The sequence below is a fragment of the Phlebotomus papatasi genome, chromosome 2 (genome assembly GCF_024763615.1).
Source record: "Phlebotomus papatasi isolate M1 chromosome 2, Ppap_2.1, whole genome shotgun sequence".
Lineage (NCBI taxonomy): Eukaryota > Metazoa > Arthropoda > Insecta > Diptera > Psychodidae > Phlebotomus > Phlebotomus papatasi.
The window spans coordinates 32,283,307-32,308,776 of record NC_077223.1 but is presented as its reverse complement, the minus strand read 5'-3'; the positions used below and the strand labels follow the sequence as shown (position 1 = coordinate 32,308,776).

General features: G+C 36.9%; 3 protein-coding genes across 3 annotated transcripts; 1 reads left to right on the top strand and 2 right to left on the bottom strand.

Moving 5' to 3' along the window:
• Positions 1–707: 707 nt before the first annotated feature.
• On the bottom strand, positions 708–7,791 carry LOC129800923 (alpha-(1,3)-fucosyltransferase C-like). Its single transcript, XM_055845667.1, has 2 exons — positions 7,196–7,791; positions 708–3,473 (listed from the first exon to the last, which is right to left on the bottom strand). The coding sequence occupies exons 1-2, from the start codon at positions 7,789–7,791 to the stop codon at positions 3,014–3,016; spliced, it is 1,056 nt and encodes a 351-aa protein (XP_055701642.1). The 3' UTR covers positions 708–3,013.
• Positions 7,792–11,094: 3,303 nt separating this feature from the next.
• Positions 11,095–23,770, top strand: LOC129803501 (tetratricopeptide repeat protein 7B). The gene is made up of 5 exons (XM_055850104.1): positions 11,095–11,307; positions 11,369–11,648; positions 11,712–11,826; positions 15,770–17,144; positions 20,462–23,770. The coding sequence occupies exons 1-5, from the start codon at positions 11,184–11,186 to the stop codon at positions 21,028–21,030; spliced, it is 2,463 nt and encodes an 820-aa protein (XP_055706079.1). The 5' UTR covers positions 11,095–11,183; the 3' UTR covers positions 21,031–23,770.
• Positions 22,626–24,932, bottom strand: LOC129803527 (coiled-coil domain-containing protein 177). Its single transcript, XM_055850157.1, has one exon. It carries the CDS (start codon positions 24,885–24,887, stop codon positions 23,787–23,789), a length of 1,101 nt encoding a protein of 366 aa, XP_055706132.1. The 5' UTR covers positions 24,888–24,932; the 3' UTR covers positions 22,626–23,786.
• Positions 24,933–25,470: the final 538 nt, after the last annotated feature.

Genomic DNA, 25,470 nt, shown 5'->3' with positions numbered 1-25,470 from the left:
GCTAAAAAGATGTTGAATTTTTTGATAAATAAAAAAAATTGGCAAAGCAAAAGAAAAACGAACTAAGAGGGATTTCTGTACATATAGAGAAAGCCTTAGAATACTTTAGGAAAAAATCTTACATTCTCAGTGAATTACAAAAGTGAAGGTCGCTACAAAAATTATTTTTAACTTAACGTTATACTTCAGTCGAGATAAAATACGCGGTTTATTTGAAACCAAAAAGCACTTTGAGAAATAACAAAGAAAGAAACTCGAGGATTCCTAGTAGAAGTCAAAAGACTATACTGAAAAAAATATTTCGTAAATTTTTTCGTAAATGTTTGTGAATTCCTATAGGAACAATGTTTCTAAAAAAGTACTAAATTTTACGAACTTGTTTGCGGGTTATACGATTTACGAGCATTTCGTAGGTTCACAATAGGAATTTTATTTGAGTAATTTATGAATTGGTTCAAATCGGTTGAGACCCGCTAAATGGTAAATGATGCGAAAGTACTTTTGAGGTATAGAATCTAAGTCACGAGTTCGATCTTTTCGCAAAGCCTGGGACGCTTTGCTACCCCTTTCCTTAATTAATTTTCAGTCCTATCCAAGGGCTAACTCATATTGAGAAACCCTCGTCAATTGTCCGAGAAACGCTTCGCGAAACCCGAGAAACCAGAACCCCTTGTCAGAAAAAATGGGAATGAGTTACCCCTTGGTCCTACAGTAGACTCTCTCTCAATTGGGCATTTTGGGCAAAATGTCATCCGGTTTATCGATAGATTTGGGCGTCAAAGCCTTTGTAAATTCCACAAAAAGCGCTCAATTATAAAGAATCACGATAAAATAGGAAGAACTACAGCGAATTTGAGCGAATTAGCTTTATAATTAAACGTGAAAATTGTCAACAAAATTTTGCACCCGATTGAAAAAGAGCCGATTGAGTGAGAGTCTACTGTATCTCTTCCGCGTCAGCTTCCGCATAGCCAAAAACCTGGGAGGATTTGCAATCCCTACCAGGAGCGTCTTCACCGCAATGTGGATGCTTTTTCCGCCCTTTCGGAGTTGTTGGGCAACGATTGTTGGATTGTTGGACAACACGGAACTCGAACTCACAACTGTGAGACAAGTAAAGCTGTCTGTACACTAGGAAAAAATTTCATCAATATTTGCAATCAATATGTTATATTGATGAAAATCGCCTACACATTAGTAAAATATATGGACATAAATTTGGATTATTGAAGGAAATTTGTCTAGTGTGTAGGCAATTTCTTCAATATTCTTTTCAATATGGATTGTCTTTTCTTCCATATTCCTCTTGTTCAGTAATAACCTTCCCGATTTGAGAGCTCTCTCCGGTTGAGGTTTTTCCTTTACCGATTCGAAGGTAAATCAGAGAGAACTTACCTAAAAACCCGTTGGAAGTTCGAACGTTTAAACCGACGGGTTACACAAAACTGAAAAAATTCATGAAAAGGACATTTATCTTAATAAAATTGCAATTCAAACGTTCTGCCATCCTGATGTTCCACAAAACTACAAAAAAAATCACATTTTGCAGCAAATGTTTGCACACTCTTGTTGACATTGTTGACGATTGAAGTGTCAAGAATATCGAAATTCGACATGACAGAACAATCAGCGCTAAAGCGGCGTGTACGTGAACTCGCACTTTAGGCTTCCGGTAGATTGTCGAATAGGTTTGGTTTGGCTTTGGAGTGGCTTTGTCTCTTCGAAAGTTTATTACTGAACGAAGCCATTAGTTCCTGTGTGGAGGCATTTTCTTCAATAATTCCTTCAATAATTGAAGTTTTTTATCAAGAGTATTATATTGAAGGCTCACTTATCCATATTTTTCCTAGTGTATAAACAGCTTGGGATATATTCATCTAAGAGCCGACAGTCACTTGAGATTCCCAAAATGGCATATATGACCAATATGTTTACCTAAGTACCCTAGGAAGTTCTAAAATCATATTCGAAAACTAAAAGAAAATCCTTAGACATGTTTTCGAAAGAAAAACCAAAAAAAAATATATTTTAGGAGGTCAGGATGTGGTTAGAAAAGAGTAAATAAAAAACTCATTAAAAAATCGGGGTGCTTGCAACTCGGAATGCAATTCCGGACAAACCAATGGAAAAGTTCGAAATTTGATAATTTAGCAATAAAATTGTGATTATGCAATTCTAGAATATTTAAAGATTTTTCGCTTGATTTTTTTTATTTTATAAAATGTCAAGAGGGTTGCCCGATTCTAAATTGATTTGTTCGGATTTCCATACTGTTCGAAATTCCACATCTTACTATATTTTGCTAAAAAAAAGGAAGAATCATTAATAATTTTTAAAGGACATCAGTAATTTGTCTTTTATATAAATTAAATGTTCATAGAAGAGTAAATTATTTTGTGATTTTAAATTATCTCAATATCTAAAGCTAAATTAAATAAAAGATTCCTGCCTGATCAATTTTCTAACCAGATTTCCAGAAAAGTAAAAAAAAAAACAAAACTTTTAAGATAAAGTTTTGAGGGAAAATATCTTGTTGAATGTGCTCCACTCTCCGCTACTTCATTGCTTTTAAAATAAAATTAATTCATATCAATTTCTTAAAATATACATCTTTTGCATAAATACCTACTTTTCAAGTCCTCAAAATGTCGGTTTCATCGATGAGAAAGAAATATAAATTGATAAACATTTTTCTAAAAAAAAAAGAAATAAAATAAAAAATGAGGAAAATTTGTCGGTCTATGAATTGACATAGCAAAACGACAAATTCCGAAGTGTTGTCGAAAAAGGACACGCAAAAGAAAAAGAAAAAATATTTCTAAGATTTTTTTCATCTATTTTCTAGTCAATAAAATAAAACACTTTTTTGAGAGATTTTTTTTCTACCCTAAAAGTAAAAAAAAATATATTTAATGTAAAATTTGTAAGAAGAAACTTACGATAAGGCATTATAAATTGATAAGAGAAAATGAATAAACAGTTATCACATTTAAGTGAAAGGAACTTAATGATTTTAGATTAATTGAATGGACGGTGATTCGAGGCACTGATTGTCCTTCCACCAGGATTCAATGTTTGAGTAAAAAGTAGCATCTTCAGTAGAAGTTTCACTGGAAGACAATTCATGGATGGTTCTGCAGAGATTTCGGTAGTTTCTGTTTATGTTGATTTTTGGGTAGAATTTCTTCCACCAGAAATACTTGGAATATTCCACAGGATCAGAAGAGAGCTCCATGAGGTAATTCGCTAGATCCGTCGTCCTGTTGAACTGGTTGACGTCGATGAAGGAGTGAGGTGGGAGCAAGTCCTCATAATTCACCCGGCCATAGACGACAGGTATTACGTAGTATTCCATTGCGTTAAACAGCATCTCAGTCACGTAATCGGTGCATAGAGAATTCTCCAGAGCAAAATAGAAAAAATAATCACGTTCAACAATATCCAGGCACTCGGAATTGCTCGTTTTTGGGCAACTAAAAAGAGACGCGATGAAATTGATTTTTTAGATAATGTTGATTTTTTCTGTAATAAAATGAAATTCTTAAATTCTTATATTCTCAAAGGATAAAAAAACTCAAGTCGTTCGATAACCCCTGACCCGAGCTATAACGGGCAACGGTCGAAAATTGACTGGCCTATATACAGTGGCGACGAGATAAATAGCACAGTTTCGGACACTTTAATATATGTTTTATTTTTCGAAAAATTATCCTTTTAAATGATGAAACTAATAACAATGAATGAACTAGTATATAAATACATTTTGAATATGAAGGAAAAACCTGAAAGTTTAAGAAATTTAGTACGGTAAAAATATTCTTGAAATGGCACATATTAAGAGGACAATATAAATAGCACACCCTGCCTATAAGAAGTGTTAGTTTTCAGATTCTACTACAATTAACACTTACAATTCTATTTGAAATTTAAATTTTAATTATTTAGTGATGAGGTACGTAACTTTTGGAAAAAATAGCGCTTGATAACTAAGGATCATTAATAGGAAATAAGGATTTGACACTATTCCAATGCGATTGTATTTCATGTAGTGTAGATATCTACTTAAAACTATTCCAAATTAGTCACATACGAGAGATTTATCTTGTGGTCAATCTTTTCATTTAAATTCAACAGGATTGATATCCTTAGCTTAGACCGTCCCGGCCATTCCAAAAGGTGAATTTTGTTCTTATTAAACGACTTTTAAAACTTGGCAGTCTATTTGGGATCATTAGCTTGGTTAAAACTTAAAAACCAAAAGCAAATTCTTTTCAATTTTGAAGTACATGTCTCGTCAAAAAATATTCTTGTGAACAAATTCGTTTATATTGCCTGATATTCCATATACAGGCCATACGTCACTTCGCAAAAAGTAACCCCATACTATAAAATTACCACCGCTAAGTTTTACGTTCTTAATTATGTATCAAGGACAAAATTCTTGACTTCTGAGGCATCTAATATTTTATTATTATGTCATATCCAATGATATTAAACAGTAATACATTGGTTCAGAGAATATTATTCCAGAATTTCAAGACCTTTTGCATATGCTCTTTAACAAAAATCAAACAACAGGTAGGGGAGACTGGGGCACATGTAACCATTTTCGATACATGCGAATTTGAGGTGATTTTCCAAGGACACCGTGATTTTTTGGAAAATATTTCTTAGCTCATGTTTTATCCTTGGGTATAGGCAATTCGTCGAGGGTAATGCGGATGCTGGAAAACAATTGAGTTTTCCATAAAAATAAAATTTGTGTCCCTGTGCATTTTTCTCTTTTCACAAAATACCTGGGGTAGAAGTAATCACTTTCTGGGGAGGATGTAAACACCTTTTTTCCCACCCTTGAAATTAACTTTGCACCACTCTCGATTATTTTAATTACTTAAGAGATATATAAAGACTGTATATTTTTCAAAAAATCACGACACTTTTTACAAAGAATAATTAAAATAGCAAAAAAACTAAAAGCATGCATATCAAAGACATTTTTCAATGGATTTTCCCCATATTTTGACACCATGTGACTTTTTATTGAACACAGTGCCGCCATTTTTTTTCGTAATCTATGAATTATAGATATTTCGCATGAAGGTCAATTTCCCGATCTTTTACCTACTCATTTTGTGAAATTGAAATTGCCTGGTTACATCTACCCCAAATGCTGTTTTCTGACCAATTATTAATTCTTTTGAAATAATGAGAATCTCAATTTCTCTAGTAAATGCATTAATATAATCCTAAAAGATGTAGGAAAGAACTGGTATTGCTACATTTCGATTATTTTACACAATTTTTAATTTCCAGGTGGAAATCCAAATGATCAAAATAATCGAAATATCAACATTTTCAGGAAAATGATTTTTATTTTTAAAGTATATAGGATTTTATTGACCAATTTATCTGTGGACATACATCCCCATGGTATCTATGAATGCTTATGGGTTTTATCCTCTGGAGTCTTAAAATTAATGAAAAAAATCACAGTGGTTACAACTACCCCAGATTACTACTGCCCCAGTTCCCCCTATGGTTTCGTTTGAATACTAACTCTGTACGTCTGGAAATACTTCTAAACCGGGTATTTTTTAGATAATTGGCTTTCAGTAATGCTGACATCAGTTACTTTTTCAAATTTTGTTTAATTTATTCCTTTATTTTTGGAACGGCGGCAAATAAATTCAGTTTTACTATAAGAACAATGGCAGAATCTTCTCTAGAAATCGTAATTCTTTCTCGAAATTTTCGAGTTTTTGTGTGATTTTTAAGTTTGGTCTTAAAAATATTGAATTGATGGTTATCTTCCTTAAACAATATAATTTACAAAAAATTCTTAGTTATCATAAACTTTTTTACCTAAAGCCTGTAAATCTCCACCAAAGTCTCTATTTACATGATTTTTCAGTTCTCATAACTTTATTTTATGAAAATTTGTGGCATTAATGTCTGCTAATGATCAAAAGTACAGGAATAAATGAGTATTAAAATAAAAGTAAATTTCAGGTAATATTTTCAGAGACAATGAAGGTGTGCTATTTAAATTGTCCACATGAATTATACCTAAACTCAAAAAAATGACAGAAACGTATGGTTTTAACAGATATAAATATTATCATTATCATTAATAATAACATAACATAAATATTATCATTATCACCAATAATAATATTAATATTATCATTATCATTATCATTTTTATTTATAAATTGGCATTATATTTTCTAAAAAATAAAACATGATCAGGAAAAAAGATTGATATTGTATCATAAAACATGAAAATAGGAAAAATCGCTGAAGTGTGCTATTTATCCTGTCGCCACTGTATTCTGTTTAAATTAACATTTTGACGAATAAGGGCATAAATTAAAGGTCTTGTAAAGCGCTACAACTTTCTAAAACATTTGAACTTAGTGGGACCAACGCTAGGGGCGCCACAGTCGAAAACCAATTTTCATATTACAAACTCAATTATGTCAACTCTTGCTCAACCAATTTTGATGTTTAGCCATAATTGTAGAGGACATTTATATCTATATTTCGCCCAAACAAAATTTTTTAATATACCTATAACTTTAACCCTGTAAGGACGATTGGAACACCGGTGTCCCATAAAGAAAATATTTTTTCCTGAGTACCTAAAGTTTTTTTTTCTTATGTCTGTACATAATTGTAATGTAGAAGGTTGAAGGAATCTAGAATATTTTTTGCAAGTCTCTAGCTATTTGCTACGTAGTAAATATTCAAGCTCAAAAATGGCAAATTTTTAAATTCTCAAATTTATAATTGATTTTATTTATTTTTTATACTTCCATTTTTTTTTAAGCAAAACTCTTTTGGCAATAAAAACTACAATACTCATACGTAATATTTTTCATTAAAGCGAAAAATATTATTCATTGGTATTGTCAGTGAAATTACTTAAATTTTTGGGCTATTTTTGTCCCTATCGTTCATAGAAGCACAAAATATACCGAATCAGACTCTATTGGACTTTCCAAGGTTAGATGTAAGACTTATCATTGATTATGTTTCTCAGTTTAATTTTTATTGTTGATTTTCAGTCCGTAAAAAGTGTCTCGTCGTTAAAGGGTTAATATAACTTTTATTTTATTGAAGCGATTGAAACCAAAAGTTTTTTTTTTAATTTAAATTGCAAAATTAAGGTGTTTCTTCATATTTTATACATTACTCGAATGATCCACAATTTCCGAAGATATCAATTTCAATGTAATTTTGTAGAACTGTTATCAGATCCATTCTCTGAGATTTATCACTGCAATCAGTTATCCAGGCTGAAAATTTTGACTTTCCCGCAATGATTGAGCTAACTTTAACTCCAACTTTATCGTTAAAATTTGGATCTTTCCACTTGGGCTTTGTGAACTCTCTTGAGGGATAAAATACATAATTAGAGATGAATCCATGAGGCCAGAAAATATCAGAATCCCTCCGGTAGGTCATTGAGAGATTGAAGAGCTGCAGTTGATTCTTCGTGAAATGTTGATTTGTGTACAAAGGAGATTTTGTGCTACTGAAGACATAAAATTGACTGGGTGATCTCTTTCTTGGAAATTCAATTGGATTATCAGCACTAAATACAACAGCATCGAACAGTTCAATAGACGGAAGTACATTTTCATTCGGTGTTATCACACAGTCATCATCGGTTTCCAATAATTCCATCCATTTGGGCACTTTATAAAGTAAAATGTATTTCTTATGTGGATTCACATCCAAATTTTGCAACTGCCATGCACTCATTTGTTGCTTCATGAGCACAATCATCGTGAATAATGCAAAAATTGATAGAATCGAGATGCTCACGCGAAGATTTCTCACTGAACTTATTTCACGAACAATTGTTGACGCGATTGAGTGAATTTTGGGATACTTTCTCCCATTTGGACCATTGAGAGAAAAGTAAAAATGTGTGAATTTGTCCATTTCTGGTTGGATTATTCTCCTAAACTGAATTAATCTTATCATACCATGGCGTACAAAAGATACGAGAAAGGTGATTATTTGTGGGAAAATGATAAACTTTATATAGCATAGCATGAAGCATGATAAGATTTGGTGTAGTAAATTGTATGTAGAAGTCGTTAATATTTAAAATCATAAAATTCACCAGACATTTGTAGAGCTTTTTTACACTGAGAAAAATTATTGATAAAAAGTGATTCTTCTTTCGTCAGGGAAAAGGTGAGGGAAGGTGAGTCCTTGTTCAAATTTTAATGAATTTGAGACAGTCTACTGTACTTCAAAAACTTTTAAAAGAGTGATATATAGAAAAGTAAAGAAAAAGAAACGAAGAGTTCAAGGTCTTGATAGGTAGGAAAGGATAGGAAGAAACGGAGGCACCACCACTTTTTTATAACCTTCAATATGCCAGTCATATAAAGATGGAATATGAACTTACTAACTTGAGAATTCATCCCGAACTCTCTTTCCCTGCTTTAAATGTCAAAAATTCGGCCATAAAAGGCATAAAAGCTTGGAATGGAATGAAGTCGCAAGATATTATCGCTGTGGGGAACTTCGATTTTCTCTTAATTAATGCTTAATTGCGGCTGCCGATCGATTTACCTCGACCAATCTCATTAGGTAAACCGTAGAAACCACTGCCGTTCGTTTATCTGATAAGATTGGTTGCAATTTTGCAACCAAGCATTATTTGAGGAGAAACCAGATTTAAGTGAAAGTCCTAAATCAAATGTGCCAATTGCGAAAATGGACATTTTGCATAATCTACGTAATTTCCGGTATACCAGAAGGAGATGATAATTCAAAAGTAGTGTGAGGGACAGCATTGCCATGTATTGACAAGATGTAAAAAGTGATAATGTATGGGTAAGCCCGACCCGGCTATAAAATAGAGGTCAGAACCGGATCGGACCTCTTCTATTTAAGCTCATGAATAAAGGATATCTCAAGAATCATCCACAAAATAGCAAAATATACATAGGAGAAACTTAGACGTGTTTTTTTAACCTTCCGAGAGGTATGCAAAATATCCATTCCACTTCGGACGTGCAAAATCCTATCCCAAGTGGGTTATAAAAAAGACGTGTTAGGAGACCAGAAGAGTTATGTCCCTATGTACCAGAAAAATATCCTCTTCTAAGCTTGAGAAAATCAGAAGAACACGATCAATTTCCTCCAATGTAACAGCTAACAACATCACAGGTCGTGCGCAAGATTCAACCGACGAAAGTCATGTGCAGTAAACTCAGAATACTAAGAACAACACGATATGATAGCAATGGAACAAAATGATAATGGAGATTATCCTGACCGCAATTGCAAACGCGTTACAATATAACTACAACGTGAGATCCAGAGCTGCAGGTAGTGTAGACATAAAGATCCTTGTTTACAACTACCACATGTTTACTACTGCTACTGCCTCAGTTTCTCCTAATATCGCATAATAAACATAAGAACTTACAATTAAAATAAAATGAATAAAATAGGGGAAAGCACGCTACCTTCGGACGACTCAAGCTTCGGATAATTCATTTTTTCTCTATATTCCTTATAGATTTCACCCATAGAACTTTTCTAAAAATTTGAGGCATTGTACTAGCTATTAAAATATTATAATGGACCAAATTCATTTATAAAACAATGAAAAAAATTATTTGTGCGAAGCATAAATCGTCCGAAGGTAGCGCGCTTTCCCCTACATACTTTGATATGCATCCTCATCTAACTCTAGATTTTAGCTTTTCTCATATTGTCTTCAAATCATTTACTAAACAATTTTGTTATATATTAAATATTAAGGTAAAGTACCTCCGCTCGATCGGTTCCTCGTCTCGACCAGTAGATTCATCTATTCAATTTATTTATATTTGCTATAATATTTTGCGTATGTTTTAATATTAATATGCCAATCATTCCATGAATAATACGAACCAGTGACAAATTCACAGAAATTGACGAAATTGACCACGAAACATTCAAAAATTGACCTACCGGTGGAGTCGAGGAACCCGGTCGAGTGAGGGTACTTTACTTTATAATCACAAAATAATAATAATAATAATAATAAATTTAAATAATAATAATTATAAATTATTAATAATAATAATAATAATTTATTGATTAATGCCCAGGTTACATAATATAACAAACAGAACTATACAATCCATAACTCATGGAAACCGGTTCAGACTTGTCAGAAATTCCAAGACCTTTCCCACGACCTCAAACATGAGCCTATTCGGTTGATAAATTCACTTTGTGAAGCCTTTTTAAAATTTGAAAAACTGTCATTATGCCGGGAAAGTACTTTTGAGGTATATAGCATCTAAATCACGAATTCGAACATCTCGCAAAGCTTTGAGTGCTTTGTCATCCCTTTTTAACCCATTCCTTACCATGGTATTATACATCATACGCAAATTGAGTGATTTTAGATGATTTATTTCAGGTCAGTTGATATTCGAATTTCTGTCGGGAATGGATTTTTAGTTACTTTAGTCCTTCAATTATTTGGAAAAATAGGCCGACAGGGCCGACAGAGATGGGAATACATTTTGTTGTTATTTTCTCGCTTCGCAGAAAGTCATGCAAAAATTTTGCTCAAAATGGCGGACGGAAAATTCGACATCCCGTCGAATTTGTTAAAATTGACCTTCATCCTCTTTCCTGATTTGAATTCTGGTTGCCAATGTGTTTTCTTGGATGTAGGAAACTAATCCCAAAATATGAACATTCTATCTCAAGTATTTTTGGTACATTGACTGAATGGGTTAATGAGAAGATTGAGTTACTGTGGAAAAATGGCAAAATTATTTTTCTGAGTGTAACGAAATATTTTCTAACAGTGTACTCAAATGTTTACAAACATTTGAAGGGTTTCCCATATTTTTACATGAAATCACACTTCACACTGTTAAAATATTATTTTGAAAAAAAAAATTAAGTATCATATTCTTTGCAATAAAAAGTAAAATTTGGCAGTGGTATAATTTTTATTTGGAAAATTTAATTCTTTTTTTTACCTTTTTTGCGTGTTCAAATTTAACAGTGTATTAACGATCAATTTTCAAAAATAGTCATTGTAATTTTTGTGAAAACTTCAGTGTAGTGTTGAAGTTTTGACGGATTCCTTGGGAAAAATTTTCAATATTGTTTTCCTGTGTCCTGGATCATCCCAGTAGATTCCAAAGATGACCAGCCGAAGCCGTGGTAGTGGGAAGATTGAAATGGCAATTGAGAATTGCCGGAGTGAGGGAAAGTGGAAGAAAGTGATAGAATTGGCAGAGGAACTGAAATTAGGAAGCCCTCACTACGGTAAGACCAGGAGAATTTTTAGATATGATCAGAAATGATCCTAATGTTCCCTGTTTTCCAGAGAGTTTGTCCAATTTCCTGATAGGGGAGGGAAAACTGGAGAGTTTTCTCGATGAAAATCCACCTATTGAAGCAAATTATGCCAAGGCCAAAACTGGTCTCTCCGAAGCCAAAAATTACCTCCAAATGGTCACTGGCGAGGATGGCCAGAGGGCAGGAATCGCCCTGGATGCTCATCTGTTGCTAGCAAAGTTAGCTTATGCATGTGGGCAGTACAATGAAGTTCTTGAGCACTTTGTCAAGGCTGAATTGAATTCTCTGAGTGAGAAGGAACTCACGCCGTAAGTTTTTCTGATCAGAATTTCTGGTCAGGAACTAAGTTAATCTTTATTTTCTTTATTCAGGAGGAGTTTAAGAATCCTAGCAGAGTCTTATGCCATTAAAGGGTTGAGTTTGGAGAATCAGGGGCCACAGAAAGGATCTTCCCGGTACAAAATAGCCGAGAGGGAATCTGAAATGGTGAGTAAAGTGCTTTTTGACCAAAAGGGTGATTCATAAGCAATTAGAATGACTCGAGTTCCCGGTTCCACAAAATATATATAGGTCCCCAAAATTCCCCGAAGCTTGCAAAATGTATGGGCTCCCTAGGTTTCCTGAAATGGCTTCCCTAAATAAAATACATGGGTTTCCGTGAGTTCCCAGGAAAATATATGGGTTCCTCAGGTCCCCATGAGTTCCATGAAAAATGTATGAGTAAGCCAGGGTTCCCTGGAAAAATTTATTGGTTCCCCATGAGTTCCCAGAAAATGTTTTGGGTTCCCCGAATTCCCTGGAAAAATGTATGGGTCCCCCGATTTCCAAAAAAAAAAAAATACAGTGGACTCTCAAATTCAGGAATTTGGGACCGAAATGCTAACCTAATTAGAGAAAAATTCGGGCAGCAAATTGTTTGAAATGCAACGATTTTTTGTTCATCTGCATAACCATTATAGAGTTTACATGCTCATTGCTATTATAAATTTCATGAAAACCTCCTAATAAAGCAAAATCACATCAAAGCTAAGACAAGTCATGGCAAATTTAAGGATATTTGCTTCATTTGATAATCATAATCGAACTTGAAAAATGGCAACAAACTTTTTTCGAATTTAACTTTAATTTGCATTAAAACTTTTTAACCCATTCCTTACCATGGTATTATGCATCTTACGCAAATTTAGTGATTTTAGATGATTTATTTCTGGGCAATTGATATTAGAATTTCTTTCGGGAATGGATTTTTAATTACTTTATTAGTCCTTCAATTACTTGGAAAAAATAATGCGCCCCCATAATAGATAAAAATTCTTTCTTTTCAAAAAAATGATTTATTAATCTATAGGAAACTAATCCCAAAATATGAACATTCTATGTCTAGTATTTCTAGTGCATTGTCTGAATGGGTTAATACAGTAGACTCTCTCTCAATCGGGCATATGGGGCAAAATGTCATCCAAATATCGAGAGATTCGGGGGTCAAAGTCATTGTAAATTTCACAAAAAGCGCTCAATAATAAAGAATCACGATAAAACGTGAGGAACTACAGCGAAATTGAGCAATTTTGCTTTAAAATAAAACGTAAAAATAGTTAACAACATTTTTCGGCCGAATGAAAAAGAGGCGATTGAGCGAGAATCTACTGTGTAATCTAAATTACGTCATAAAGTCACCCGTCAAATAATTTCGTCAAATATCTTGCAGATTTCCGCAGAAAAATCTACATCTCTACCGAAAATCTGCCGAGAAATTTGTAGATATTCCTACGAATTTTATTTGGGCTTGGGACAAAATTCGTCAGAATTTTTTGCAGATTTTCTGACGAATCCTGGTGCACACTCTGACGAATTTCTGTAGATATTTTGCCGATTTTCCGTAGATTTTTTTTCCACATTCCAAGCTTTCCAGACAGCTGTATCAGAAAAGATGGAATATTTTTCATTGAATTTTGTTTGAAAAATTCAATAGAGTTATTCTTGGTGATATCACAGTGTTTATATAAAATGAAGAATTCTGCGACGCCGTGTTATAAGTAGAGAATAGTGAAGTGAAAACTTTAAACACAGTGTCGACCTAAATTTCGTGTTTTTGTATCATTCCATTACCGATTTTTAAGAAATTAGTATTTTTACTCGCATCTTTTTAGTTATCTAAAATGTTTAATCGGTAATGCTTGTTAACTCTTTCATCTCCTTTGGGACACTGGGTACCCATGGAAACAACAATTTTTTTAGACTATCTAGAATCGATAAAAATCCGATTCTTCTGGATAAATACAAACTATAAGGATGTCCAAATCTAGGATACTTTTTGCAGGATCCCAATTAACTCCTGAGCTTGATATTTTTGTCAAAAATCGTGAATTTTCGATTTTCTGCTTCCTTGCAGATATTGTGACTTTTTTTGATATTTCTAGACCAGAATAAAGAAAAACCTCTCGGGGCCAATAAGTATGATAACTAACAATTACAGATTACATAAATTCGAAAAACAAATTTTTCTTAAATTTTCAAAGAACTTGTTCAAACTTTATGGGTACTCTCGTCCCCAAAAATCTAGAGTCTAGAGGTCAAATGTAAGGTTATCCCTCCAATGCCCGCCATTTGCTTTTTGACACCAACCTTGTAACAAAATTCCAAGCGGGAGCGACATTTTTACCAATATGGCCGATAATTTTGACATTTGGCAGCGTGGGAGATTCCTTTCAGGGAAATTTTTCCTATTGTTCCTGATTTTGGTGAATTCTGATTGTCCAGAAAGTGTCTTTTATGCTTTTGAGTAAGCTTAATGTGTCTACAATAACATCGTGTTGATAGAAATGTGTTTTAAAGTGTTATGGGGTGTCTTTTTTAGCACTTCCTGGATATCCCACAAGATACCGGTCAATAATTCACCTTGTTTTAGTTATCAACATCGTACAGGAGTCCTTTGACACGCACAAATAGTTTGCAAAATCGATAATATTGGATTTGGGAAAATTGAAGTTTGTATCCTTTTCGTTCTTTTGGGGACGAGAGTAGCCATAAGTTTTCCAACTTCCCAGAGGAGGAAAAAATTCTTTCTCTACAAAAGTATCATATTTGACCACTAAGACTTACAATAAAGTGAGTTTTACTGAAATTCGTTCTCTGGATATGTTGTGGTCCGGAAAGAGTTAAGGGCAGAATCACATTGACAGTAAAATGCTCACCGTATTTCGTTAATTTACGCGTTCCTCTCGTTTTGTGGTCCCAGTTTAAAATGCATGTTGTCCTTATCTATCAAAATTTCGCGTAAAAGTAAAGAAAAAGTTTTTTAATTTCCTCACTTTCTGAGGCGTCCAATTTATACTAAAGGCTTTCTTGGCGCCCATAAAGCTCTCAAAAAGCATTTTGCCCTTATATTTTTGCAAGATTTTGTGTTGAAATAAAAAACGACACTTTAAAGTCCTTCAGGTGCTTTTTGGGGGCGCCTAATTTCTTGCAGAGCTTTGTTGACGCTGCTCTTGGCTCCTAAAACGCATATTGTCCTTATATTCTTTCAAAATTTCGAGTTGAAATAAAAACATACTTCAAAATATTAAATTAAAATTGTGCTGAAAATGCGCACAGCTGAAGTATGAGATGGTTCAGTATATGTATAAAACTGGTACTTCTCAAATATTGTGCATGAAATCTGCATAGCTCAAGCATAAAACGGTTAAGATTAAGAAAACTGTTAAAAATTTAGATTCAATTTTGTTTGAGCTATGCAGGACTTATGCACAATTTTATCCATTTTATTCTTGAGCTGTGCTCGGCTGTACCGGTTTTGGCGAGCACCATCTGTTTTAATAAGTCTAACAGCTGTGCATGTTTTCAGTACAATCTTAACCATTTCATGCTTAAGCTGTGCGTGTTTTCAAAATAATCTTAATCAAAATACTATTCTTCAAAATTTTGATTTTTACTGTTGATCAACATTGAGTACTACATTCTTTGAAAAGGAGAGCTTCTACTTTTGCGTTTAACTTTTATTAAAAATACTTAAAATTTCACTGCATTTTGAAAATTAAACCTGTTAAACTCAAAATTAAAAGTTACATTTTTCAAGGAATATAGTGGTCAATGATACTGATAAACAATAAAACCCCCCTCTCGAACAATTTTTACCTTTGTAAGGGCGCCTTCGCGTACAACCGCATTCCCCACATAAGTGTCTGGATACGCCTGTAGAATTAAAGCCTTATTTTCTTCCTCTTGATCACTTTATTCAACTCATGCTTACACCTTGTTGATTACCATGACACTGACTCCCCAAATATATTGCAATGAGCAATATATCCAATTTAGGGCAGAGTGCAATACTTGCATTCAGCACTTCATAATATTGCATACTACACGTCACTGTGCTGCCTTTATGCTTTTGGGAAGGGTTTTATTGGAGCAATTTAATTCCGCTTTCCAGATTAATTCTTTCGAACGTGCTGCAGACTTGGGGTTACTGTATCTGCAGGATCAGGACAGTGTGGCCAATACAACTGCAACAGAACCAAGAAGAATGGGAGCAATTCTGGAGACTGCACTTCAGAGAGCTCCAATTGTTCTGATAAAGGCAGGTAAGCTTCAAGAAGCCATTGACAGATATCGATCAATGTTGAGAGCCGTTGAGGCCAAAACAACGCAAACCCTGAGACTCACACTGGCCAGACAATTGGCTGAGGTGCTTCTGCGAGGTGTCTCAGGAACAATCTATACCCCACCGACCACCTCAACTCTCCCACGGAACGCCAATGCCAGTTCCAAGAAACTCTGGAAACCTCACAAGTATTCCGGCCGGAATCAATTTCTCCCACGCAATCAGCATGAAGAAACAATCCTTCTGCTCTTGATCTCGGAAGCCCTGGCCGTCAGGGATGCTGTTTTGTCAGTGAGCCCAGAATTCCGGGAAGCTCGGGCTCATACGATTGGCAATGCAACTGCAGTGTATGATCTTCTGGCCCTGGCCACAGTTCGCTGGGGCTTGACATCGCTGCTGCATCAGAGTTTCGAGAAGGCTCTGAAGTTTACTTTTGGGGAGCAGCACGTTTGGCGTCAGTATGCTCTGAGCCTGGCAGGTACGGGGAATCATGCTCAGGCTGTGAGAGCTCTCTCGGAATCTTCCCTCCTGGTGCCCACAGATCCACTTCCTTGCCTCATGTCAGCTCGTCTGTGTTATGAACATTTGGGCAGGATGCAAGAGGGAATTGAGCATGCCCAGAAAGCCCTCAGCAAAGAAGTGAAGGGACTGAGGCCATCCCGAGCACAGTTGCTGGTGGGAATTGGTTGGCAGCAAATTGCTCTGGGCTTTACTCTGAGGTCAGAACGGGAGAAGTACCATAAACAGGCTCTGGAGGCCTTTGAAAAGGCTGTTCAGGCTGATCCAAATGATCACCTGGCTGAATACTACCTGGCACTGCAATTTGCTCTGACACATGACATTCCCTCAGCCGTGGTGCACATCCAGACAGCCCTGGCCCTGCGAGCTGAGCATGCCAACAGCCTACAACTCTTTGCGCTCCTTCTGACAGCCAATCGACGTCACAAGGAGGCTTTGGTTGTCGTTGAAGATGCCATCCTGGAGTTTCCGGACAATTTGAGTCTGTATCAGTTGAAGGCGCAATTGGAACTGCATCTAAATGAGGGCGAGAGGGCTTTGGCGACCACTCAAACTTTGTTGATGAAGTGGAAAGAGTTGTACGAGAATCAATTGTCCGGGGAATCCACAGCAGATGTCATGGAGAAGCATTCGGACACTAGAAGTACTCATCATCATTCTTCACAGCTCTCGGACAGGGATTCAAGTAAGTTTGTTCTTTTCAGGTTCCTCTTATTAACTAAATAGCGGCAAAAGGGAAATTCGCTAAGTGCTCTAACCTTAAAATTGAAAAGCCATTGATAAGCCTAGGCCTAGCCTAGATTGTAGAAGTGCGATTCCTTCATTGCAATTTTGGATTGTGGCAAATTCGAACGATATTTATGCATAAATTGGATGAAAAATGCATAAAAGTATCTCAAAATCTTTAAAGTTGATTATCTCGGAAACTATGAGAGATAGAGGCCTCATACTCTACATCCATCTAAAGCCTCTCTCAGCGACTCGCGAGAATCCGCAAAAATATTCATTGTCCACGAATATCCGCGGAAAAATTCGCGGTCCGTGAAAAAATACTCGTCCCACGAAAATCCGCGAAAAATTCGCGCCTCGCGAAAATCCGCGATGAAATCGCTCCTCTGTAAAAAACCGCGAAAAAATACGCGCTGCGCGAAAATCCGTGAAAAATTCGCGCCCCACGAAAATCCGCGAAAAAATATGTGTTCCGCGAAAATCTGCGAAAGAAATCGCAAGCCGTAAAAATCTGCGAAACAATTCGTGCCCCTCGAAAATCCGCGATGAAATCGCACCCCAGCTAAAATCCGCAAAAAATACGCGTCCCGCGAAAATCCGTGAAAGAAACGCGCCCCGCGAAAATTCGCGAAAAAATTCGCGAGCCGTAAAAATCTGCGAAAAAATACGCGCCCCTCGAAAATCCGCGAAGAAATCGCACCCCAGCAAAAATCTGCAAAAAAAAATCGCGCCCCAAGAAAATCCACGAAAAAATACGCACCCCGCGAAAATCCGCGAGGAAAGTCGCGACCCGAGAAAATACGCGAAAAAATACGCACCCCGCGAATATTCGTGAAAAAATTCACGCCTCGCGAAAATCCGCGAAGAAAGTCGCGACCCGCGAAAATACGCGAAAAACTTCGCGCCCCGCGAAAATCCGCGAAAAAGTTCGCAAACCGTAAAAATCTGCGAAAAAATACGCGCCCCTCGAAAAATCCGCGAAGAAATCCCACCCCAGCAAAAATCTGCGAAAAAATACGCACCCTGCGAAAATCCGCGAAGAAATTCGCGCCTCGCGAAAATCCGCGAGGAATGTCGCGACCCGAGAAAATCCACGAAAAAATACGCACCCCGCGAATATTCGTGAAAAAATCACGCCTCGCGAAAATCCGCGAAGAAAGTCGTGACCCGCGAAAATTACCGAAAAAATTCGCAATCCGTAAGAATCTGCGAAAAATTCGCGCCCCTCCAAAAATTCGCGAAGAAATTCACGCCTCGTGAAAATCAGCGAGAAAAGTCGCGACCCGTGAAAAAATTGCGCCCCGCAAAAATACGCGAAAAAATACGCGCCCCGCGAAAAATTCGCACCCCGCGAAAATCCGCGAGAAATACGCACTTTGCGAAAATCCGTGAAAAAATACGCACCCCGCGAAAATTCACGAAAAAATACGCGCCCCGCGAAAATCTGTGAAAGAAACGCGCCCCGCGAAAAAATACGCAAGCCGTAAAAATCTGCGAAAAAATACGCGCCCTTCGAAAATCCGCGAAGAAATCGCACCCCAGTAAAAATCCGCAATAAAATTGCGCCCCAAGAAAATCCACGAAAAAATACGCACCCCGCGAAAATCCGTGAAAGAAACGCGCCCCGCGAAAATCCGCGAAAAAATACGCACCCCACAAAAATCAGTGAAAAAGTTCGTGACCTGCGAAAATCCTCGAAAAAATTCGTGATCCGCGAAAAATTTTGCGCTCCGCGAAAATCTACGAAGAAATACAAGCCCCGCGAAAATCCGCGAAGAAATACAAGCCCCGCGAAAATCCGCGAAAAAAATCGCGCCCCGCGAAAATCCGTGAAAAAATACGCGTCCCCTCGAAAATCCGTGAAAATTCGTGATTTGCGAAAATCCTCGAAAATCTACGAAGAAATACAAGCCCCGCGAAAATCCGCGAAGAAGTACAAGCCCCGCGAAAATCCGCGAAAAAATACGCACCCCGCGAAAATCCGTGAAAATTCGTGACCTGCGAAAATCCTCGGAAAGAATAGTGATCCGCGAAAAAATTCGCGCTCCACGAAAATCCGCGAAAAATTGAAATCTTTGAACTGCAATATCTCGAGAACTAGTCGACGAATGTCACAAAAATTTGTTTTAAAATTCGTCTAAATTTTCTGGGCTACAACATAAACAAAAAATTTTCAAAATCGCATATTTAGATTTCGAGATAAACTACAAAATGTGATTTTTAACCGATTTAGAACTGGTTTTTCAAAAAACTAATAGCGCAGAAATCGTCGTACGCGCGTGTAAGGTAAAGTACCCTCTAGTCGGCCGGTTTCTCAACTCGGCCAGTTGAATTACTTAACCAATTTTTTAACGTTTTATAGTCAATTTCTATGAAATTTTCACTGATTTACGTTATATATAATATAATACACCTTATAATGTTAAATCGGTAAGACCATATTATAACAAATCTAAGTAAATTGAATAAATAGTCGCACTGACCGAGTTGAGAAACCGGCCGACTACAGGGTACTTTACCTTAGATATGTTTAAAAAGAAATTTGGGTCGGCCGGACCCGAAATTCCCGGCTTATGATTTCCGGCATCAGGGATGTTCAAGCCATATACCCTGTGAATTTCAGCTCGATCTGAGCACTTTGGGAAAATCCGTGGATTACAATAGGTGTGATTAGAAGGAATCACACTTAATTCTATTAGTGGTTTTCACTAAGGGGTAACTGATAAGTAATCAGAGTAATTCGAGTTCTCGGTTTCTCGAAATGAGTTCCTAGGTTCCTAGACTTTCTCAGTTTTTTTTAATGTACCGGTTTTCCGGTTACCCTAGAAAATGCATGGATCTCCCGGGTTCCTTACCTATCCTGACTAATCTGGCTCGAATTCCCCAAATAAGTTACCCTTTGGGTTTTTTACTGACTCATTGCAGCTAAGAAAAAAGAATTTAGAACTTAGGATTAAGGGACTTAGGAGCTCAAATAGGATCAGGCTGATCCTCGAGAATGTTGCAAAGGACCCCTAATTGATGATCCTAAGCCAAGGCCTCAGTGTATGACGGATTAGCCTGAGTTTCTTTGTGGCTTTAGCCAGGGGATCGGTTTGGCAAACACAATCAAGACATAGATAAGGGAGGTCGAAATTGTTTATGTCGGAAACCGCAAGTTCATATTGATGACTAAGCGGTTTCTTAAAACCGAAATCTCTTTAACGATTTCCTCTCCGATGTGATATGAGAATGTCACCTAATAGTTCCTATCTTGTCTATTCCACCTATTAGGTTCTGTCCATGCTGCTTCAATATCCGCCTCTCGCATCGAACAGGCTCTAAGTGAAGCTGCTAGTTCTCTGAGTTCCTTTAGTCCGCGCCAGGGGCCCCAGAAAGCTCTAGTCCTGCAAATACGCATTTGGCTCCTAATGTCAGATGTCTATTTGGCTCTGGATCAACCCTCAGAAGCCATGAATTGTGTCCAAGAAGCAGCTACTATCAATCTTCTGTCACCTCAGGTAATGTACCAACGTGGTCAGGTATATCTCCATCAGAATCAGTTGACTGAGGCCAAGCAGAACTTCCTGGATGCTGTATCGGTTAATCCCTATTTTACCGATGCCCTTAGGGCCCTAGGTGAAACTTACCATTTGCTAGGTCAGCCTAGGCTAGCTGAAAAAGTCCTAAGGGATGCTGTACAAATTGATCCAAATCATGCTCATCTGTGGTTCACCCTTGGACAAGTGCTGGAGACACTAAATGATTTCGAAGCGGCAGCTGACAGTATGGCCAGTGCCCTACAACTCGAAACTCATTGTCCGGTACTTCCATTTACATCCGTAGCTTTAACGTTTGAGTAAGGAAAGAGTGGTTCGTGATTTGTCTTCAGTGATTTCATCTCAATTCTGCATAACATTCTTCATTAAAGAAGAGACTTTCAGATGAAGGATCCTAGATTGTTAAGGATGATTTCGAAAAGAGATTTCTCGGGAAAATTTCGTGTTCTTAATTCTTATATTTATAGGAATACAATAGTCTTCCTAAACCTTTGTTACTGTTCGGTATTTTTTACCACATAAATTTAGGTTCGTTGCAATTAAATTCTACAACTTGTTCCCTAACGACGAAAATTCTTGGTCCGATATTACATTTTTCAGAATATCTTTTAATTTGAAAATGAGAAAATAATTTGAATTTTAAATCCAGGACTTTCTTCTTAACTTCGAAAGCTTACAGGTTCTAGGCTTGCTTCAGTAGAAAAACTAAAGTTCGAAACCAATTCAAGTTTTTAAATTTCAATTTAGTTTTTCGAAGATTTTTTGGTTTGAAATTAAATAAAAAAAAATAATCTGGAATTTAGGATCTTGATTTCAGGATTTGGAGGATTTCATAAGCTTAAATTTAGGTGCTATTGATTTCCACATATTCTAGGTTCTTATTTTGATTTGAGTTTCTTATAAACATATTGCAATGAGTCTAGGCCTCAGTGGATCAGTGGATAGAGCAGTGGCTATGGTGAGGTCGAGGGTTCGAGACTGGGCAGCTGCAGATTTTTCAGCTGCTGTAATAGTCTCGAATTCGTCCAGTGAATGAATGGAAAAGTAATGCCAATACATTGACAATGAACCGCCTAAAAAGAGAGGTTGGTATAGGAAATAAGTTTCGACATGCAGAGTTCAGTCGAATACAAATACTCATTCACTGCCCAGATCCACAAACCAAGGTTGGTTTACCGTGATATAAAGCGGTACTGTGTGTATCAGAACGCACACAGAGCACTGTGATATGGAGCAGGTTTACTCGCTTTGGGGGTTAAGATAGAACAGGAGAATGGGGAGTGCATAATGGGCCCAAATAAGTGGCCTGGGTGCAGCGGTTCCGCAAGGAATATAACCGACCCATAGACAAATCTGAATCTTAATCTTGCAATGAGTCTTCGTTTTTTTAGCTCGAGGTACCGGTGATATTAATTTCGAAAATAGGATTTAAGTTTCTTCTGGTCCTAGTAGGTTCTCCATGAATCCAAGAAATCTAACAGCCGGCCTTAATAATATTGAAAAAAATCGGTGTTCAATCTCTTAGTTCCAGATATCAGTGCTATAACTTCGAAAATAGAATTCGATTTTATTTTGAGCCCTGCAGTTGTACTACGGATCCTAGAACTCGCCTATAGATATTTCAATTCTAGAAACAGATTGTAAATCTTGAAAATTGTTAGGTTCTCATTTTGCTCTGACCTCGGAAATTGAATTGTGAACTTTAAGTTTAAACTCGCTTTTTAGGATTTTAATTCTAGGTGCCGGCATTATTAAATTCGAAAATAGGTTCCAACTTAATTTTGTTAGCACTAGCTTCTCCCCAAAGGTTAAATCCCCCGGTGGTATTTGGATTTGACAACGTAGATGTCGTACAGGTGCAAATTGTAAATCCCGAAAATTGTTAAGTTCTTATGTTGGTTGGACCCCGCAGTTGTATTATGAACGCTGAACCTGTTCTTCGACTTTTTAATTCAAGATACCGGTGTTATTAATTCCGAAAATACCTAGGTTCCAAATTTATTTTGGTCCTAGTAGATGTTTAGGGAATCTTAAAACCGTTTTTTCAGCCTCTAATTCTAGGTACCACCCTTATTAATTTCGATATTTAGTTACAAGTTTACGTTAGGCCTTGAGTTGCCATTAGGAACCTCGGAACAGGTCTTTAGATTTTTAAATCTAGGATTTCGATAAATTTAAGAATGGTTAAGTTTCTAAATTTCTTTTATCCCTGTTCATTCCTGAAACTTTATGGCCCTGATCTTTAGCATTATAACTCCTGACAAGGGTATTGTAAAATAGGTTCAAGTTTGCTTTAACTTCTGTAATCGCCCTATTCTGTAGTCGTAGTCTCTTAACTTCAGATAGTAGAGTTATCAATTTCGAATTTATGTTTACGTTGCAAGTTTTGGAACCTGAATGATCTAATCGGACACCTAAATACGAAGATCCTAGATGAATATAGGTTTTAAATTTGTGTCTTTAAGGCAACGCTTTAATTTTTTCTATTTTGGGAAGCAATTTAGGTTCTTTAACGACCGTAGAACCTATTCTCAGTTTAGACTTTTATATCAAGAAACTCTGTTGGAACCTAGAATAGCTTCAAAACGCCTGTATATTTTCTGAAGTGTTTTTAGGCTCCCTTTTTACAACTAAATCTCGGATCCTAGATTTTGAAAGACTAAAAAATTAGCAGATCCAAGTTAGGTTCCAAAAATTGGATAGGAGGATTTTTTTCAGTTTGAAATGGTTTCTGGAACCTAGCTCTAGTAAAATTCAGTATTTGTAGGGTTTTATTATTAGGTTCAGCAAATAGGATGCAGTCTAAACAGTAACGGTAACTTTGGTGTTGTTCTCAAGGAATCTCTTCAGAAGAAATCCATCCTTAGCAGTGAACCGGTGAATGGGATCGGGTTCAAGGGGAGGGATAGCAAACTGTTGATCTTGTTGAGTATTTTATTGAAATCTATATCGTCGTTGATGCATTTTAGTGGCTTGTTGGTGAGCATCTAGGAAGAAGCTCGTATATTAATTTGAAAGGAAGAATAAAAGAATAAATAGAAGATCTCTGGTTTTTTACGTCAGCCTAGTTTTACGTGACTCTGGAAGGAGAGATTGGAGACAGGTCTCTCGGATGCTACACTGCGGCAGTTCATGGCACGGAAGACTTCAGGACTGAGGGAACGACGGATAAAGTCCCTGAGTGTCCTTGAGCTCTCAGCCACATGTCGACTCTCCTCTAAGTCCCTCTTCTTGGCTTCCCGGATCTGCTCAGCTCGCCTGTCTGTCTCTTTTACGTGCAGCAGGAGTTTTTGGTGGCGGAACTGATTAAGTCTCTGCACTTCTTGGTATTTTATAGCATGGATTCGTTGTTGTAGTTCATTGTCGGCTTGAATGCGATTTCTCTGAACATCTAAGATGCGTCGTCTGAGACACTCAGCCCGGGCGATCTTTACCTCGAGTTGGTCATAGAGGATTTGCTGGCGGATTTGATTGTCCAGATCGTGTTCCTGTTGATTGATGGCTGCAACCTGGAGACGCTGCATTTGAGCACGTCTCTTTTCACACTGTCGCATCTCACGTTTTACTTGGAGATTCCTCAGGCGATGACTCAGGCGCTGATTCTTATTCCAGATTTCACGTTTCAGCTTCTCTCGATGGTACTTTTCACGATTCTCTAGGCATGCCAGGCGATCTTCCGTCTCTCTGGATTCTCTCTCCCTATTCTCCCGAATTACTCGATTGAGCTGCTCCTGATGCTGCTCCAGCATATTTCGCCGGGTCTGTTTCTCCTCATCCCAGTACTTATGGGCAATTTCTGCATCTTCAGCCATGAGATTCTGCTCCGTTCGTTTTCTGGCCATTCGATTGAGTATCTTTTTATCATGGTCTGGCAACTTTTCGTAAATTTTCCCAATCACAGGGGTATTGTCGGTGATTCTGGCACTCTCTAGTTTGTCACAGAGATTCCAGAAGAAGAAACTCTCTCCGGACTTTCTCTTGGCAGGCTTCAAGTGAAAATCCTCGAGAAATGCTCCATCGTTATCTTCTTCAGCGAAACAACACTCAAATGTGGGCTCATGAATCTCATTTGAACAGAATTGCCTCCGTGGTGGCACGAAGGGTGACACTGACCGTGATTTGCTCAACTTTTTGATACGCTTCTTAAAATTTGTGAGCATTTTATCAGGCTCTTCCGGAAGCCCTTGAGGTAATTCCAATGCACAAGAAAAACACCACACAGGACAGTTCAATCGATCAAACACGCTATTGATTTTTCCGTGTGGTTAAGTGGAAGTATTTTTCACCATTTCCAACGGTGGTTTGAAATGGGGGAAAGGGTGGAAATGAGGAAAATACTCACGCAAGGTTTCAACAAGTGGGCGGGAAGCATTTCACATAACCTCTCAACGAAAATTGGAGGGAACTTTATAAAAGTGGTAATGGCCTCTACACACTAGAGCAATTTATGTCCATATTGAAGAGTTTTTCCTACACAAGCGTAGGGAATTTGCTTCAATATGGACATAAATTTCTCAAGTGTGTAGACGCTATAAAATGACAAGTACAAGTACACTTAAGCTGTCTACATACTAGGCAAATTATTGCAATAATAACATTTCAAGTGACATTGACATAAAACTTATTGAAGCAAATATTGAAACCAATATTTCAATATTTGTCTACACACTGAACAAACTGACTTATTATTATTTATTGTAATGTATCGGCAAAACGCCATATACATGTAAAAAATCAGGGACA